We start from the raw sequence: 18,299 nt of genomic DNA on the forward strand, positions 1-18,299 counted from the left end.
ATAGGAGAGTCTTACCCTAGGGAGGCTTGCTAGGCACATCTCCAGTCTGGCTTTGTTAACCCTGAAATGGAATAGCATGGCCTGTTTTTTTTTTTTTTTTTTTTTTCTAGCCAAGCTTGTGTAACTTTGCTAGAGGCAGCATTTTTTGTGGCTTTATCTTCTATATGCCATTCTATTAATATTTCTATTCTACAGATAAGGAAATCAAGACTTCTCTAGACTATACATCCAGCTAATAGCAGAAGTGGGATCCAAATCAGTTCTGGCTGAACTAAAGCTGACATAAAGCCTGTATTTTAACACGGGTTGCCTTGTGTAATGCCTAACCTCTTGTTTGGCATAGGGAGTTGTTGATTTATTATTTGCTAAATGTTATCTTTTTTCCTCTGAATTTTTAATTTCTAGTTGGATTCCCAGCCATTTGTGGGAGGCATTCCTTGGAATCATTTACCATGAGTGCTGAATTTCTAAGAATTAAAATAAAGATTCTGCCAGGCATGGTGGCTCATGACTGTAATCCCAGCACTTTGGGAGGCTAAGGCTGGCCAATCACCTGAGGTTAGGAGTTCGAGACCAGCCTGGGGAACATGGTGAAACCCTGTCTCTACAAAAAAAATATACAAAAATTAGCTGAGCGTGGTGGCGTGTGCCTGTAATCCCAGCTACTCGGGAGGCTGAGGTGGGAGACTCACTTGAGCCCAGGAGGTGGAGGTTGCAGTGAGCCGAGACTGCATCACTTCACTGCAGCCTGGACAACAGAATGATACTCTGCCTCAAAAATAAATAAATAAAATAAAATAAATTTAAAAAAATAAAAATTTCTGGTCATTTTAGAAGATCTCATTACATAAAAATCACAATGTCATGCATGGTCTTATTTGATCCTGTTGATGACATGAGGCATGTAGAAAAGTTTTTGTTCTTAATTAGTTCCAGTTTATAGGGTGGGGAGTTGGTGGGGGGAAGGAAACCTAGAGGAATAAAATGACATGCTCAAGGTCACACAGCTTTTAAGCAGAAAAACCAAGTCTCAAATCTGAGACCTCTCTTCTCAGAGTCCATTACATTTCCTCAAAGCTTCCCTGGAGAGATGAATGGGCAATGAGACGTAAGCCGCCTTAGAAGCCAAGGCAGTGACTTTTTCCATGGTATATCTGCTTGTTATGCCCATATGATCCATTTCTCTAACTGCTGGGAGCCAAGAGCTGAAAAATCTGTTATAAAGAAGGATGACGAAGCCCTTTGTGATAATGACACTAGTTCCTTCCTTGCCCTTTGCCAAGCACTGCGAAGGAATGGGCTTTCCCTAGAGCAGGGGCTAATGGGGCATCTCTACAGAGTCGCTTTAGTTTCAGGGATTTCTATCCCACAGTTGCCAATTTTATAGAAGCCAGGACAAGACATTTTTAACATTGTAACTCTTAACCACCGAGAAAAATGCCCACTGGTGAATGGGAATACGAATATGACATTCTAATGCCAAGTTCACTTTATCAGTCATCTCTCCAAAAGGCTGATCCTGAACACTATGGGATACTAACTCACTTTACTAGAACTGGATGATGTAAACGTTCTGGAAAGAGGAAAAGTAATGTTCTGTGGAAGCGTCTTTGTGGAGTCCAAGAGGACTCACAGAAGAAGGCTGATGTCCCAAGAACTGCAGTTGGTGCCAAGCGTTGGTTGAGTTCTTGAGAGCAAGAACTGCAGTTGGTGCCAAGTTGCTGCCCATCTCCTCCCTGTCCTCAGCATATTAGATCATCTTGAGTATTGAGGCTGGAGCTGAGACAGTTACCACTGTGAGGAAGCCAGGTCTGAAGTCTTAGAATGAGTCAAGTGTAGAAGGATGTTCCTTCCTGGCAAACCCCTAGCCTGCTTGGAGTGAGGGGGGCACACAGGCTCTTGGAAGGCTGTTGGCAGCCTTTGCCTGTCTCTCCCAGGCCAACTGAGAAACTTGTGTGACTCTAAACTGTAATGAATCATGCAAGAGTAGGGAGGTCTCTACAGCTGTTGAGGAAGGACATATAAAACTTGAATAGCATAGCACTTGGCTCTTTGTTTTATATAACATGTTTTTAATTGTAAAACTAATGAATGTGGCCGGGCATGGTGGCTCATGCCTGTAATCCCAGCACATTGGGAGGCCGAAGCCGGCGGGTCACTTGAGGTCAGGAGTTTGAGACTAGCCTGGCCAACATGGTGAAGCCCCATCTCTACTAAAAATACAGAAATTAGCTGGGCATGGTGGCAGGCACCTGTAATCCCAGCTTTTCAGGAGGCTGACACGGGAGAATCACTTGAACCTGGGAGGCAGAGGTTGCAATGAGCTGAGATTGTGCCACTACACGCTGGCCTGGGTGATAGAGTGAGACTTGGTCTCGAAAAAAAAATACTAATGAATGTAACTTGTAGAACATTTAGAAAATATAATCATACAAACAAAAATCACTCATGATTCTCTCAGATGTAATTAAATATAATTACTATAACTGTTAATTACTATAACTGTTTTGAAAATGTAGTGGATAAAAGCCTGGACTCTAGAATAGCCTGTATGGGTACAAATCCTGGCTTACTAACTGTAGGACCTGGGGTGAATCACTGATGTGTCTTTGCTTCAGTTTTCTTGTGTATAAGATGAAGATAGCAATGGTATTGACTTCATAGGGTAGTTGTGAAGATTAAATGTGTTACTACATATAAAGAATTTAGATCAGTGGCCTAGTACGTGGTAGGCATTCAGTAGGTTTGAGTTGTTATTATTTTATGTTTATTGTATCCTCTGAATTCTTTCCCTAAACTCAGATAGTTTTCTTTTACAGAAGTAAGATTATACTGTGGATTATGTGTTGTAGCCGGCTTATTTTTCATTTAGCCTTTGCCATGCCCATCTGTACTCTTCTACAAAGTGATTTTAGTAGCTAACCATATGGTGTTATTAGAGATATTTAACTAATTCCCTTACTATTGAAAAAAATACATCACTTATAGCCTCTTGCCATGGTAAACAGTATCTTGATGAACGTCTCTTTTTGGTAAGTGCTTGCATACCATCCTTCTTTTGACAACAGTAATTTATGGGGGAACATTTCTTCCTAGGGGACCAGATGGAATTATCCACAGCCCAGGGTGCCACAGGCATATACTGAATAAGCATATGAGGGGATGATCACTATGCATTATGGACACTCCTCCTTCCATACCACTTCTCACAGTGTTTTGTCCATAGCTAAGAAATCAATAAAATGTCTATGAAAAGCAGCCACACTTACTTTTTAATATTTTTAGTTACATTAAGGCAGTTAAGACTAGCCCTAGCATTTGTGCTTACCCTCTTTATATAATTTCTAAATAACTATTGAATCATCTCAGATCTCTTTTGGAATGAAGCTCGATACAAATAAATGATAACAGCTAACTAGCAATCTAGTGGGGGACAGAAATTCTCTCCCAGGAAACAAATTTTGTAACACTCTTGAGAGCAAGAATTGGTCAGGTTCCTACAATTTGGAAGGAATAGGATACTGCTTCTAGTTTCCCAAACATTAGGAATCCCAAGGAAAACTTGTTTCTTATACTGGTAAAGTGACTCAGAGGTAAAAGTGCAATTCTCTGATGTTTGTCTTTGGTAGGCTTAGATTTTCACACCACAAGACATCATGAAGCAAGAATCTACCTGGAGCCTTAGAGGCAGACCTGGACCTTTCTCTTTGGATGACACTCACATGCTGTCTCAACTCTAATGTCCTAACCTCCACTCCCTTACACCCTGTAAGGGAACCTTAGTAAGCGCAGAGTGTTCTTTCCACTGGGTGCCATTTTAGCCAAAGCATTTAGAAAGGTGTTGGAGGTAGCAAGCTCTGCATTCCTAAGAACACAAGTGGTGTTAACCATCTGATGCAAGGGTTGGAAAACTTTTTCTCTAAAGGGCCAGAGAGTATATGCTTTGGACTTTGTGGGCCATAAGATCTGTGTCACAACTATTTAACTGCATGGTAGCGTGAAAGCAGCCATAGGCAAGATGTAAACATAAGTACTTTACTTCTGGACATTGAAATTTGACCCTCATATCAGTTTCACGTTATGAAACATCATTCCTCTTTTGACCTTTATTCAATCATTTAAAAATGTAAAAGCCATTGTTATTTCACAGACTGTACAAAAACAGGCCATGGACTGGATCCGGCCCATGGGATCCACTTTGTTACCCCTTGATCTACTGTGGTCATTGTTTTTCTTCTGCATTTCTTTCTCATTGCACCATTTTATTCTTCGTTGTGCCATGTTTTGAAACCTCTCTGCCCTTTCTTTCAACTAGCTTAGGCTAAAATATTTGCAGGATCTACACTTTTGGCACTTATGTGGCTCATCAGGGAAAGCCAGAATATCTACCTAAAAGAACCAGTAGAGCAACGTCAAATAATGCCCCTCTTCTTTTTCGTGTGTCCTGGCCAGTTCAACATACAGTTTGAATATATGAAGGTTACAGATGGACTCTGGCAAGTTGTTCTGATTTCTGCGGCATTCCAAAGCTCTAATGAGCAGAGCATGCAGCCTGAGGGATGGTGAGAGTCTGATTTTTAGATAATCAAGGATATTTATTATGCCTTGTAGTTCTGTTCCAGCATAAAATTGAGAGCTGAAGAGACATCCAGTCTATTTGGTATCATCTCTTAAACAGTTATATATCAAAGGGGTGTTCAAACTGAACACATGAAAATGTTACAGGGATGGAAATGGGAGAATTATAAACATTTTATGCTGCTCTGTCCTCACTATATTTAAAACAAAAACACGATACAGATTTTTACATGGTGGGGGGGGGGTGTGTTTACAGGGAAATAATGTGCTCTATTTCATATGAAACAGGACACAAGAGAGCATTCTCAGATTTGTAACACTAGCCCTAGTCTGTGGAGCTGCCCATTAGACCTGTTCCTGGCCTTTTATTCAGGGCTGTGAAGCGGTAGGGGAGACAGAGGCTCAGCTGCCTGCGTAATGAGATTGGCTTGGTTTGCCTGGCATACAGTGATTTATGAGGGTGCTTATTGTGGGGACATCTGCCGCTGAGAGCAGCCAGATGAAAGGTGTGTGGGTGGGAGGTGGAGGAGAGCAGGGAGTAGGAGAGAGGCAGTTGTGTATAGGCAGGTAAGGCTCATCTTGATTATAGTTGTTGGAATCCTGAGCTGAGTGGAGCTGTAGAATAGTGTGAAATGGTAGATTAGCAAGGCTTTGGAATTGCACAGATCTGGGTTTGAATTGCTGACTCTTCCACTTGTTAACTGGACTCTTTGGTGAGTTACTTTCCTTCTTTGAGCTTCTGTTGCTTCATCTGTAAACTGGGGATAATAACCACTTCCACTCTCCTGCTATATGAAACTGTACTATCATAAAGGTCTGGGCACAGTTCCTGTTGCACTGGAGAGCTCAGTTAGTGATAGAAATGATTAATGTTTGTTCATATGTCCATTCATTTTTTTGTTTACCAGTACTCAATGTTCTTTGCAATTTCTAACAGAGCCTCATTTTCTAATAGATGTCTAATGGTGACTTAGACATCTGTTAGGTATCAATAGCTCTTAAGATCAGGATGGAAGAACAGGACAGTCAACATGTATTTATATATATATGTATGAACACCTAAATGGCATGTAGGAGTGTAGTAGGTACCTGAAATACGATTGAAAGAACAGTCACCTGGCTAGTAAACATAATAAAAGATACTTCACCTCACTAGTAATCAGGGAAATTACCAAAATAGGACCAAAGTAAGATACTTATTTATACTTGACAAAGTGGTAAAAATGTAGAAGTCTGACAATACTAAGTGTTAAGGAGAATATAGAGTGAAGGAACACGTATGTACTAGTTGTAGGAATTTAAACTGCTGTGACTGCTTTGGAGAATGATTTGTCAACATCTAGATATATGAACATGCACATACCTTATTTACTGGCAAATTCTGCTTGTAGGTATAATCTAGAGAGAGTCTTGTGTATGTTATCAAAGTGATGTGTTCCTCACTGTGTTGCTTATTCTAACAAATAGCCTACGTGTCCATCAGTGGGGTAATTGATATACACATTAATTGAGCTAAAGCTGCATTTGGTACCAGCATAGATGAATTTTAAACAAAAGTAAGTGAAAAAAATAAAGTTGTAAAATTATTCAAATAGAAAACCATTTATGTACAGCTTGAAATCTTGGAAAATAATATTAAAATATTTTTTGTGGATACGAACATATGTAATACAAGTTTGAAGAAATTAATTGGAATGATAAATATAAAATTCAGGCTGATATTAGGAGAAGAAAGAGGGATGTGATTGGAAGGGTTGCCTAGGGCTCAATCTCAACTCTGCTAGTAAATATTCACTAGCTTGTATGCCCTTAGACAAGTTTCCTAACCTCTGTGCCTCGGTTTTCTGATCTATAACATAGGAATAATGATATTATCTGTTTCATAGGGATGCTATGAGGATTAAATGAGTGAATATAGACAAAATGCTTAGAAAAATACCTACTAGATAGTAAGTTTTATATATGTTAGCAATTATAGTGCCTATTACATGAATATTTTTATTAATATTTATTTTGAAAATCTTATATATTGCAATTTTAAAAAAAGAATAGATGCCATTCTTGTCTTTTGTCATCATATAGTTGGAAAGTGAACAAAGATTAAAAATACCACCAATACAGGAATTTCAGGATGTGGCATAATAGAGTTTAGCTACGTTCTCTTGACCCCTAGATTTATTAGGTACCATGCCAACAGCTTTATATGTACTTATTTAATCTTTCCCTATGGAGTAGGCACAATTTTTATCCCTATTTTACAGCTGGAAAGAAAGAGATTTATAAAGACTGACTTCCAGGGTCACACAGCTAGGCGTAGCAAAGCTGGGCAGGAACCCAGGTGAGAATGACTCATGCTCTTGACTGCTAGGCCTTAAAGCCCTACCTGGCCACTGTTCACATTAGCCACCTCCTCGACACAGATTCCTGCTTCCTTCCTGTATCAGCCTGCATAGGCTAGGTTGTGCTTTGGTTATGAACATTCCCAAAAGATCGGTGGCCTCTATTAACAAACAGGTGTTTCTTACTGTATTCATCTGTTTTCACGCTGCTTTAAAGAACTACCTGAGACTCAGTAATTTATAAAGAAAAGAAGTTTAATTGACTCACAGTTCCACATGACTGGAGAGGCCTCAGGAAACTTACAACCATGACAGAGGGTAAAGAGGAAGCAAGTCACATCTTACATGATGGCAGGAGAGAGAAAGTGAGCAAAGAGGGAAGTGCCACATTTTAAAACCATCAGATCTTTCACTGTCACGAGAACAGCATGGGGAAAATCCACTTCCATGATCCAATCACTTCCCACCAAGTCCCTCCCCTGACACTTGGAGATTACAACTTGAGATGAGATTTGAGTGGGGACACAGAACCAAACCATATTACTTACTCATGCCAAATATTCATCAAAGGTCACCTGGGTCATCAAAGGTCATTTGCCACATAGCTCCTGTCTCTGGGACCCAGAAGTCCAGCAGCCACAGTCTCCAACCTTGCCAGTTGCTATGGCAAAGGGAAAGAGATACAGAGGTACAGAGTTACAGAGAGAGAGAGAGAGAGAGAGAGGAGAGAGAAATAGAGAGAGAGAGAGAAACTATGGAGAATATCATATTAACAGTTAAATGTACCCTGGAAGTGATGCACAACATACACTGTGATACACAGCACTTCCCCTCACACATCATAGGCTAGAGCAGTGGTTTTCAACCAGGGATAATTTTGCCCCCACTAGAGGATATTTGCCAGTCTCTGGAGACATTTTTTATTGTCACAACTCAGAGGTGGAGTGGGGGTTGGGGCAGGTACTACTGGCATCTAATGAATAGAGGCCAAGAATGCTACTCAACACCCTCCAGTGCACAGGGACAGCCCCCTCAACACACACACGACAAAGAAGTATTTGGCCTAAAATGTCAATAGTGCTGAGATTGAGAAACCCTGGACTGGAGCTAAGCACAAGGGGCCAAAAAGCACAATTTTAAGAAGCTATAAGGGAAGAGAACCTGAAATATTTGACAGATAGCACTAATGGCCACCATGCATCCTAAGGCCTAAAAGCTGTACTAAAGCCCCTTCAGAAGGCGTTTTTCATGATAGAAGTGAACCAGTGCTTTAAGGGACAGCCATGGAATGGGATTTCTAATATAGTCAGCTTCATCAAAGGGCAGAGGAGTGCCCTCAACTCACTGAAGTTGACTACTGCTTTCCTCAGCAGTCTCTCTGGAGCAGCACTGTCCAAATGTAGTACAATAAAGGCCACATATGTAGTTAAAAAATTTCCAGTATCCACACTAAACAGGTAAAAAGGAGCAGGTGAAATTGATTTTAAAGGTATAATTTATTTAATTCAATATATCTAAATTATTATTTCAACATGTAATCAGTATAAAAATATTGAGATAATTTATATTCTTTTTTTTTTGCACCAAGTCTTTGAAATATGTTGTGTGTTTTATATTTACTGCACATTTCAGTTGAGACTAGCCATATTTCAGGTGCTCAACTGTCACACATGGCCAGTGGCAGCAGTATTGGAGGTTTCTGTACCTGGGACTCAGTGAAGGACTGACCTCGGTCTCCCCTGAGAACCAGTAGCAATGCTATAACTCAGAGTCTGTAAGTTCTGAGAGCGGGACACAATTTCCAGGAATATCTGTCCCAGACTCTTAAAGACAGTCTGTATATGTTTTAAGAATGAAGAGGGATTGGTTTTCCATGGATTCTCTGCCATCATCATTTTTTTGTTTGTTCGTTTGTTTTTGTTTTTGGCAGGTGCCTCATCTCCAGACATGGAGCCCAGCTATGGGGGAGGTCTCTTTGACATGGTAAAAGGAGGTGCAGGGAGGCTCTTTAGTAACCTAAAGGACAACTTGAAAGACACCCTCAAAGACACATCTTCTAGAGTGATACAATCTGTGACCAGGTACGCACATTCTTCCCCGTTAATTGAGTGGATCCCCATGCTCTCAAAGGATCTGGTTACCTGCTGTCTACTTGTCTGGCTCAAAGAGTGTCAATTTTGGGATGTAATTTTATGGGATCTGATCAACTGAGAAATGTCATTGAAGACATAAAGTTAAGTCCTTTAGAAGCTATAATCACAGACTGGGAGGACTCAGTTCATTGCCACATTAGAGCATAACAGTTGCCCTCCCTGTCTTTACAATCAAACATCTTGGGTTCTAATGCAATATCTGCCCTTGTTAACTAGGAGCCCTCAGACAAATTAATTAACCTCTCTGAGCTTTTTTTGAGCTTTTTAAAAATACCCTGACAGGATTTGTGTCTTTGGGTTGTTTAGGGATTAAATGAGATTAAAATATACATACAATCTGATTAAGTGTTACCTATGGATTGTAATCAAATCAGAACTTTGTTTTTGTATCCTACTAGCCCTTTAACATTTATTCAGTGAGAGAAGTTTTCTATGCTTCCAGTGTATGAAAATTCTTATAAGCAGGTCATAGGAGTTATTTTTTATTATTAAGTATTAGAAAATTTTAGGGTCACTTTGAGTTATAATATGCAGTTCTAAATCAGAAATTCAAATGTCAAGTCCAATATATTAATCAAAATTTTAATCTTTGTTAAAAGATAAAACTACTCTTACCTCTGATTCTCAACCAGGGTCTGGTAGGCAGAAAAATGGTGTCATTTATTTTTTCTCAACCACTTCTTCCCCTACGCCTTAGCCACTTACAATTATGGAAGATATTTCCATGTAGGCAAAGAGGCTAGAACAATTGGTGTTGATAAATAAGCAGAGGTTTCTATTCTGAGATTGATTCAGATCATGAAGTGGCATCTACAAGGGCATTAGAATGCACCAGTTGGAGTGGCATATTTATTCCCCTGAGGTCATGGGCTGTCTTTTCTCAGTGATTCTTCCTTGTTAGAGAGAAGGGCTGGAGGGGAGTCAAAACTTGCCCCCTAGACAGCAGTGTCCCAGTTCATATGCGCAAGTGATTGAGAGAGAGAAATCTTGGCATATTTGGATCATTTTAATGAGTGCCCATTTTTGTCTTGCTTTTAGCTACACAAAGGGAGATTTAGACTTCACTTATGTTACCTCCAGAATTATTGGTAAGTTTCTCAATTTTATTAACAGTGCTTTGGCTCAGCTTCCAGTTGCTGCCCATCATTACAGCAGACCTAAACATTTAACCTGTTTTCTTTCTGTGTGATCTCTCTCCTAGTGATGTCCTTTCCTCTGGACAATGTTGACATAGGATTCAGGAATCAGGTTGATGACATTCGAAGCTTTTTGGATTCCAGACATCTTGACCACTACACAGTATACAATCTGTCACCTAAGTCTTATCGAACTGCCAAGTTTCACAGCCGGGTAAGGATTTTTAGCCCTGAGATCATACTGTTGAAGACGTGATGGTGTTTTTCGTCCTCAGAGATAACCTTAAAGCATATGCCCTTAGGCATCTAAAGCTGAAAAACCATACACTCTGGACACTTCTGTCCACAGAATATTTATTAGACTGCTATGAGATAGCCTAAAGATTTTCCTTGGGTGAGGATACTTACAGGAAAGTGTATCTGTCAATGAAATACCATCGAAGCTGGGGTCTCAAGTCTGTTGGTGCCTGGTTGTTCCATGGCACATTGTTCATGAGGCTTAAGTTGGAGGTTGAACTGCCGCTAGCGCAATTGGCTGCCTTCATGCTGATACACTACTTATGCCTTTGACTCTTCTTTATTGCTACTTGGTATCAAGATGAGGCAGTGTGGATAGAACAGTACCAACAAGTATTAATGGGAACGTCTTTCTATTAATATATTTTAAGAAGTTTTTTGAACTAGGCAGGTAAACATTCCTAGTTTCAGCCTGGTTAAGGAACTGAGAATTGGCTTAGGTTTGAATCTGATATCGAGCCTGATATTTCTGGCCACTGAATTCTGACGTACTCACTAAAAAAAGGCATTTTTTTCCCCCCTCTCAAGAACATCTCTAAATATTTTTGACTTAGCCTTTACATATGATTGGTTCTGCAACTTCATTTGGGTCTATTAATAAATAGAATGGACTTTCTATGCATGGATCCTTTAAAAGTGAAACTTGATATCAAGTATGAAAAACGATAGCTGGTTGACAATGCTGTGTATCTAGGATCTCAGCTTTGATGCTGGAACACACACTTTGTTCCAAATTCCAGTTACCATTGGTAATCTCTGGGCCTCAGTTTCCAGATCTGTAAAACACCCAAGAAAATTGGTATACATGCTTTGTAAGGCTCCTTCCTGCCCTAATATTCAATAAGATATGGGAGAGTTTTAAGGACCTCTTTTTCAGCGTGTTCTGAGAACAGTCTCAAATTTTGGTGTGCATCAGAATCACTTGGAGACTTCTGATTCAGAAGGACAAGGGAGGCATACGAATCTGCATTTCTAACAGCTTCCTGGGGGCTGCTCCTGATGTTTCTGTGGGGACCACTCTTTGATAAAGCACTGATAATGCCATTCTGAAGTGGTTTGATCTAAATTGCCATTCTATAATGAAGATTTTAAATGCATCTCTTTAAAATCTTCTGTAATAAAATAACCTTCCAACTCTTACTCCATCTATTAGCTAATTCAGAACAAGTGAATTAACATCAAACAAAAATGTGGATAGATATTTTGTTCTTAATGTAAGGCAAATCTTTTGAATTATTTTTCTTGTTTGGAGGTTAAGTCAGTGCCATTATTTTCATAATTTAAGGACTGTGGAACATCCTATGCAATATTTCATAGAAATTTTATTTGACCTTGAAAGATCTGTGATAATCTGGAGCATTTTTCCTCTGAAAGTAAATAAAGATATAATAACATTATAGAAGCATTTTTACATATAAATATGTCACTTTGTATAATATTTATAAAAGGCACTCTCTGTAAAGATGTTTTTAATGAAAGGCATCCATCAGTGTAACTAAAGATTTTGTGACTGGACTTAATGGTTTACCAAAGGAATCAGAGATTACATATTTAATCTCTACCCTGGGTTGCTCTTACTTGCCCTAGAAGAGGAGGGAGCTTTTTTTTTTTGATACCTAGAACAGTGCCTGACATAGATAATCAATGTTTTTTAAAAGCATGAATGTGCAAAGAATTGTTAAACACTATAGATATAAAATAAATACTTGATTTGTGTTCTCGAGACACCTAAGCCTAGTTGGCGAGAGAACCCAGGACATTCTAAAGATAAGTACAAATAATATTTACAATACCTGCCAAGGGAGATTAGTAAAGGGAGACACCAGTGACAGCTGGACCTTAGAGCAGGAGAAAGGCTTATATAGGTCAGAGGAGTGGGGCCATTTCTTGCCTATACAAATCGTAAAATATCTTGTGAGGTTTTTGATGACCTAGCCTCTATCTGCTTCTCTAACTTCATCTTTTACCGTTCTTCATTGACCCAAAACCATATGCTCCAACCAGGGATATGCATGTGCTCATGTGCACACAGACACACACAATCTCCTTGCATGAGCTACTGTTTCTCCCTTAAAAGCCACCCGTGTCATACATCCTTTATCTCTCCCCTCCCCTACCCTCCCCTCCCTTCCCCTTGGCTCCTCTTTCTCTCTCTCTTTCTTTCTTTCTTTCTTTCTTTCTTTCTTTCTTTCTTTCTTTCTTTCTTTCTTTCTTCCTTCCTTCCTTCCTTCCTTCCTTCCTTCCTTCCTTCCTTCCTTTCTTTTTTCTTTCTTTCTTTCCTTCCTTCCTTCCTTCTTTCTTTCTTTCTTTCTTTCCTTCTTTCTTTCTTTCCTCCTTCTTCTTCTTCCTCCTCCTCCTCCTCCCCTCCTCCTCCTCCTCTTCCTCCTTCTCCTCCTCCTTCTTCTTCTCCTTTCCTCCTTCCTCCCCCTCCCTCCCTCTCCCCATCCTCCTCCTCCCTCTCTCTCCTTCTCCTTCTTCCTCCTCCTCCTCCTCTTCCTCCTCCTCCTCCTCCTCCTCTCCCTCTCCTCCCCTCCCCTCCCCTCCATTTTCCTTCCAAAAGAGCCTCACTTAGTTGCCCAGGCTGGAGTGCAATGGCATGATCTTGGCTCACTGCAACCTCCACCTCCTGGGTTCAAGTGATTTGTGTACCTCAGTCACCTAAGTAGCTGGGATTACAAATGCCCAGCTAATTTTTATGCCCAGCTATGGCCACTATGCCCAGCTAATTTTTGTATATTTAGTGGAGACGATTTTGCCATGTTGGCCAGGCTGGTCTTGAACTCCTGGCCTTAAGTGATCCACCTGCCTCAGCCTCCAAAACTGCTGGGATTATAGGTGTGAGCCACCACCCCCAGCCCATCTTCTTCTTTATTAGCCTAATTTTGCTAAGGAGAAGATTTCCACATGCCATGAGGCTTTTCCAATTATTTCTCCTAAAACACAGGATTGCACTACATCTTTAGCTCTTCCTAGATAGTCCTAGAATTTGGCAGAATGGAAGTGGATCCTCTGACCTGTCTCCTTTACCCTTAGTTGCATCTCAGGGAGGCAGTCCCAAAGCCATAGTATTTCCATCTTACCTTTGTTTTTGATTTGCCTACATCTCTTTTCAAACTCCTAGACCTTTCTTTCCCCAGCACTAACACTGTTAATGGATTTGCATCTCATTGTTGCATGATTTAGAAAAGTTTTCTTTGTTTTTACCTTTCAATTCATGAGGACTAGAACCATTTCTTACTCTTTCCAGTTCTGTGGAGTGCTAGGTCTGAAATTAAACCTTATTTTAATAAATGTTGATGGTAGAGTCTACCATAAATACCGGACATGGAACTGGTTTTATTTTTAGATTCATAAGGGTGTATAAACTCATAGGAATTTTTTATTTATAAACTCGTAGGAGTCTGGATCTGCCCACATCATACACCTCTGTGCCTTGAAACCTGAATTCAGTCACTTTACATGATGATTATGTGATTGTTTGTATATGTTCAAACCTGCATTTGAGGATGTAGGTAGTGATGTTGGCAAAGACAGGCTGTTTCCAGGAAGATTTTACTTTGCTGAGAGTTGTCATTCTGTATTTTGATTCACTTTTATGCTTAGAAGCCACATTGGTTGACAGGAATTGTATGAAATAATCAATACTATTTTCCTCATTTTTCTATTACTTATTTGCGTATGTCACAGGATGTTAAAATAGGACTTTGTTTAGTCTCAGTTTAGCAGAGGCTACAACTCAAAAGAATGCATAGCACATAGCTCAGCATTCAAAAGCAAAATACTAGAATACCTGTTCAGGACTGCAAAGGAGGTATTGAACCTCGGGTGTTTTTATTTTTACATTTTTTTTTTTACTCTTTATAGCCAATATCCACCTTGAGGAAATAAGAGTACTGATGCTGACAATGAAGTCCTGGAGACCAACAAGATGCATCAGTCAAACCAGATGTTCATAATGACTCCTCAGTGTTTGTAAATCTATAGGAGGGCTTCAGAGAGCTTAACCATCTGTTTCCCGTCCTTTAAAAAAATTATTGTGGTAAAATATACATAACATAAACTTATCATTGTAACCACTTGTAGCATACAATTTCAGTGGCATTAATTACATTCCCAAATGTTGTGTAACCAACACGACTATCTATACTTAAACCTTTCTCATCATCCCAACATAAACACTGCTCCCGTCCACTCCATGCTTATGTGTGTGTATGCGTGTATATACTGGTTTGGTTTCTGCATCGAAGATTTATAGCTGTGCCCCAGAATATCAGGAACCTTTACACATTTCTTGGCATTACTGTTGGCAATAAATGGAAAGCTGGATGAATGGACAACAAGTCTAACCTGGCTCCAAAGTTCTTAAGTTCTGATTAATGCTATTTATTCTAGGGCCACTTTGTCTCTCCTCCTTCCACTGTCCACCTAGGAAGGACAGTATGGTGACGGAGTCCTTCTAGGAGCGAAGAAATCTGCAGCCCAGCTGGTTCTTTTAGACTCTGCCCTCTTAACTATTTTTTTCTTTCTTTTCTTTTTTTTTTTTTTTGAGACGGAGTCTCGCTCTGTCGCCCAGGCTGGAGTGCAGTGGCCGGATCTCAGCTCACTGCAAGCTCCGCCTCCCGGGTTTACGCCATTCTCCTGCCTCAGCCTCCCGAGCAGCTGGGACTACAGGCGCCTGCCACCTCGCCCGGCTAGTTTTTTTGTATTTTTTCTTTAGTAGAGACGGGGTTTCACCGTGTTAGCCAGGATGATCTCGATCTTCTGACCTCATGATCCGCCCGTCTCGGCCTCCCAAAGTGCTGGGATTACAGGCTTGAGCCACCGCGCCTGGCCAACTATTTCTGAATGACATAATTTTGTAGGATTTCTTTCCCTTTGGGAACAATTTGATTTTTGGAAAATGTATTATCAACGTGGTGTCTTAAAGGACTCATGATTGAAGGTCAATGTTTTTACTCCTTTTTCTTCCAGAGCACACTGAAGAGGTCACCACAGCTCCCAGTTGCTTCTGCATTGGTGGGAGGTTGGTGGGAGATTGGCTGGAGTGGAGGAACTTTATAGCTCATACTTCATCTCTCACTCTGCCACCATGCCTCAGTGTCATGACAGGAAATAACTGGAGTGAAAAAAACAATCCCTGGCCAGGGGGCCAGAGGACCAGAGACTCCCACATTCTAGTTATGAAGCCTTCCATGAATTGAATGTCTTAACCCTGGTAAAATACAGCCATCACTTGAAGCTGTAACCACTCTACAAATGCAAGGTGGAGTTATTGTTATCAGTTATCAGACAATGTAGTATAATGGAGAGTGCACAAATTTTATTTTTTTAAACTGAGATGAAGCTGTATAGTGTATACAAACTTTAGACTTTAAAAATTATCCTGGCTTCACGTCTCAGCTGTTCTTCTTCCTGGGCAAGTCACTTTTACCTCTCTTTGGACTCGTTTTTCTCCTGTGTAAAATGGATATGCCAATAAGAGAGCGCCTATCTCACAAGCATTCTTAAATGTTTTTTTTGTAGGTTTGTTGTAAGGAATAAATTTGATAGCAGTGTCTTGCTTAGAGTCATCATTCAGTTAGTAGTAGCTATGATTAACATTGGTAATAATAAAATGCCACAATAAATGATTGACTGAATTATCCGCATCCTCCAAAAATGGTGCGTGATTCATAAAACACTAGATGTGGCAATTAAGTCATACTCTCTGTAGAAGCTTTCATTCCTATGCTTAGTGAATGGCTGCTTCTGCCCGTCCTGTCTTGGGCTAGGGATGATGGAGAGATGAAAATTGAATGGTATTCAGCCCTGGCGATGATTTGGCCTCTTTTTCCCACTGGGTGGTATCATGGCAGCCCTGTAATCTGTATGGTGTCCTCTGATGCTAAGCAAACCCAGGAGGTGTTCAAGGTGTTCAGGAAAACTGGAGACAGCATTGCGAAGTGTCAGTTACTGCATGAAGCTGTGAACTCCAGAGAGCTACAAAAATAGCTTGCAGTGATTGAATTCCTTTTTTATTTTGTTGGTTTTGTTGTGCCTTAGTGGTTTCTCCTTTTAGACAGAGCACATGCTTTTAAAAAATTCTAATTGTATGTTTGCTTAATGGTGTATAATTATATATCAAGTAAATATATAATTATGGAGTACTTTAAATTAATATTATTTACTTGATTGAGTTAATGATTCTGGAGCTATTTGCCTATTGTGCTAAGAATAATTTAACCAACTTTTAGCTGAGACTCATTACAGATATTGACATTTGGGGTGTGTGTGTGTGTGTGTGTGTGTGTGTGTGTGTGTGTGTGTAATAGCCAGTTTTTAAAACCTTCAAAAATATTGCTGGGGCAATAAATTTTCTATACTTTCATTCTGTTAGAGTCTGAAAAAACCCAATAAAATGGGTTCACCTGTTCCCTCCTCAAGATATGGTACATGTGGACAAATCTTATTATAAAACTAGATTGCCAAATGGGGTTCATTCCTTTATTTTTCATTCATTCACTCAGCAAGTACCTGCTGAGCATCTACCATATGAGCAACACATGCACAGTGGACACTGGGGTTACAAAAATGAGTAAGTTATGGTCTCTCTTCTCATGGAGCTCGGTGTCTAGAAGGGGAGACAGATATAAGCAGTTTATTCAGTACTGCTTGACCACAAGGTGGCATTTACTGTGTTTATGTTGTGCTACTTAATTCTGACAACGATCCTACAATGCTCATTTACACTTTACACACTAGATAATTGAGGCCTGGAGAGGTTAGTAAGTTGCTTAAGGTTAATCAAGTAGTAAATGGTAAATCCAGAGTGAAAATCCAGCCTGTGGACTTAACCATGTTGCTCTACTGAAAAAAGCTGTAATAGATGAAAATAAACAGGGGCTTGAGTATAAAGATGACTAAGCGTTTCTGTGAGTATTAGAGAAATGGTTAGAGACAAGAGAGCACTTGAACTTTTTTTTGTTTGTTTTTTAAACATTTGAGTTAAATATGCATATATAATGTACCATTTTAACCATTTTAAGTGTACAGTTTAATTACATTTATATTATTTTTTCCTCCTTCAAATCCCATCCCACTCCCCTTCCTGGCCTTTGTTAACTACTAATCTATGTTTATCTTCATGAGATCCACATTTTTAAGTTTCTGCATATGAGTAAAAAACATGCAATATTTCTCTTTCTGTGCTTGGGTTATTTCACTTATAATGGCCTCCAGTTCCATCCCTGTTGCTGCAAATGACAGGATTTCATTCTTTTTTATGTGAATAATATTTCATTGTGTATGTATACCACATTTTATTTATCCATTCATCCATTGGCAGGCACTTAGGTTGATTCCATATTTTGGCTATTGTGAATAGTGCTGCAGTAAACATGGGAGTGCAGCTTTATCTTCGATATATTGATTTCCTTTCTTTTGGATATATACCCAGTAGTGGAATTGCTGGGTCATATGGAACCTTCATACTGTTCTCCAGAGTGATTGTACTAATTTACATTCCCACCAACAGTGTATAAGAGTTCCCTTTCCTCCACATTTTCACCAGTATCTGGTATTACCTGCCTTTTTGATACAAACTATTTTAACTGAAGTGAGATGACACTATTGTGATTTTTATTTACATTTCTCTGATTGGTGATGTTGGACATTTTTTCATACAACTGTGTGCCATCTATGTCTTCTTTTGAAGATCTGTTAATTCTGTTCAACTCTTTTGCCCAGTTTTTAATTTTTTTTTTTTTTTTTTTTTACTATTGAGTTGTTTGAGCTCCTTATATATTCTGGTTATTAAT

The 18,299-nt window shown here is 39.6% G+C and overlaps 1 protein-coding gene across 4 annotated transcripts in view; it reads left to right on the top strand.

The window, feature by feature from the left end:
- Positions 1 to 18,299, top strand: part of DNAJC6 (DnaJ heat shock protein family (Hsp40) member C6) — a 158,703-nt gene that overhangs the window by 98,052 nt on the left and 42,352 nt on the right. For all 4 annotated transcript variants that reach the window (XM_025395980.1, XM_025395988.1, XM_025395998.1 and 1 more), the window contains 3 exons: positions 8,848 to 8,998; positions 10,109 to 10,158; positions 10,272 to 10,420. In XM_025395980.1, the coding sequence (XP_025251765.1) occupies positions 8,848 to 8,998; positions 10,109 to 10,158; positions 10,272 to 10,420 (350 nt within the window). The remainder of the gene's footprint in view (positions 1 to 8,847; positions 8,999 to 10,108; positions 10,159 to 10,271; positions 10,421 to 18,299) is intronic.

The sequence above is a fragment of the Theropithecus gelada genome, chromosome 1 (genome assembly GCF_003255815.1).
Source record: "Theropithecus gelada isolate Dixy chromosome 1, Tgel_1.0, whole genome shotgun sequence".
Classification (NCBI taxonomy): Eukaryota; Metazoa; Chordata; class Mammalia; order Primates; family Cercopithecidae; genus Theropithecus; species Theropithecus gelada.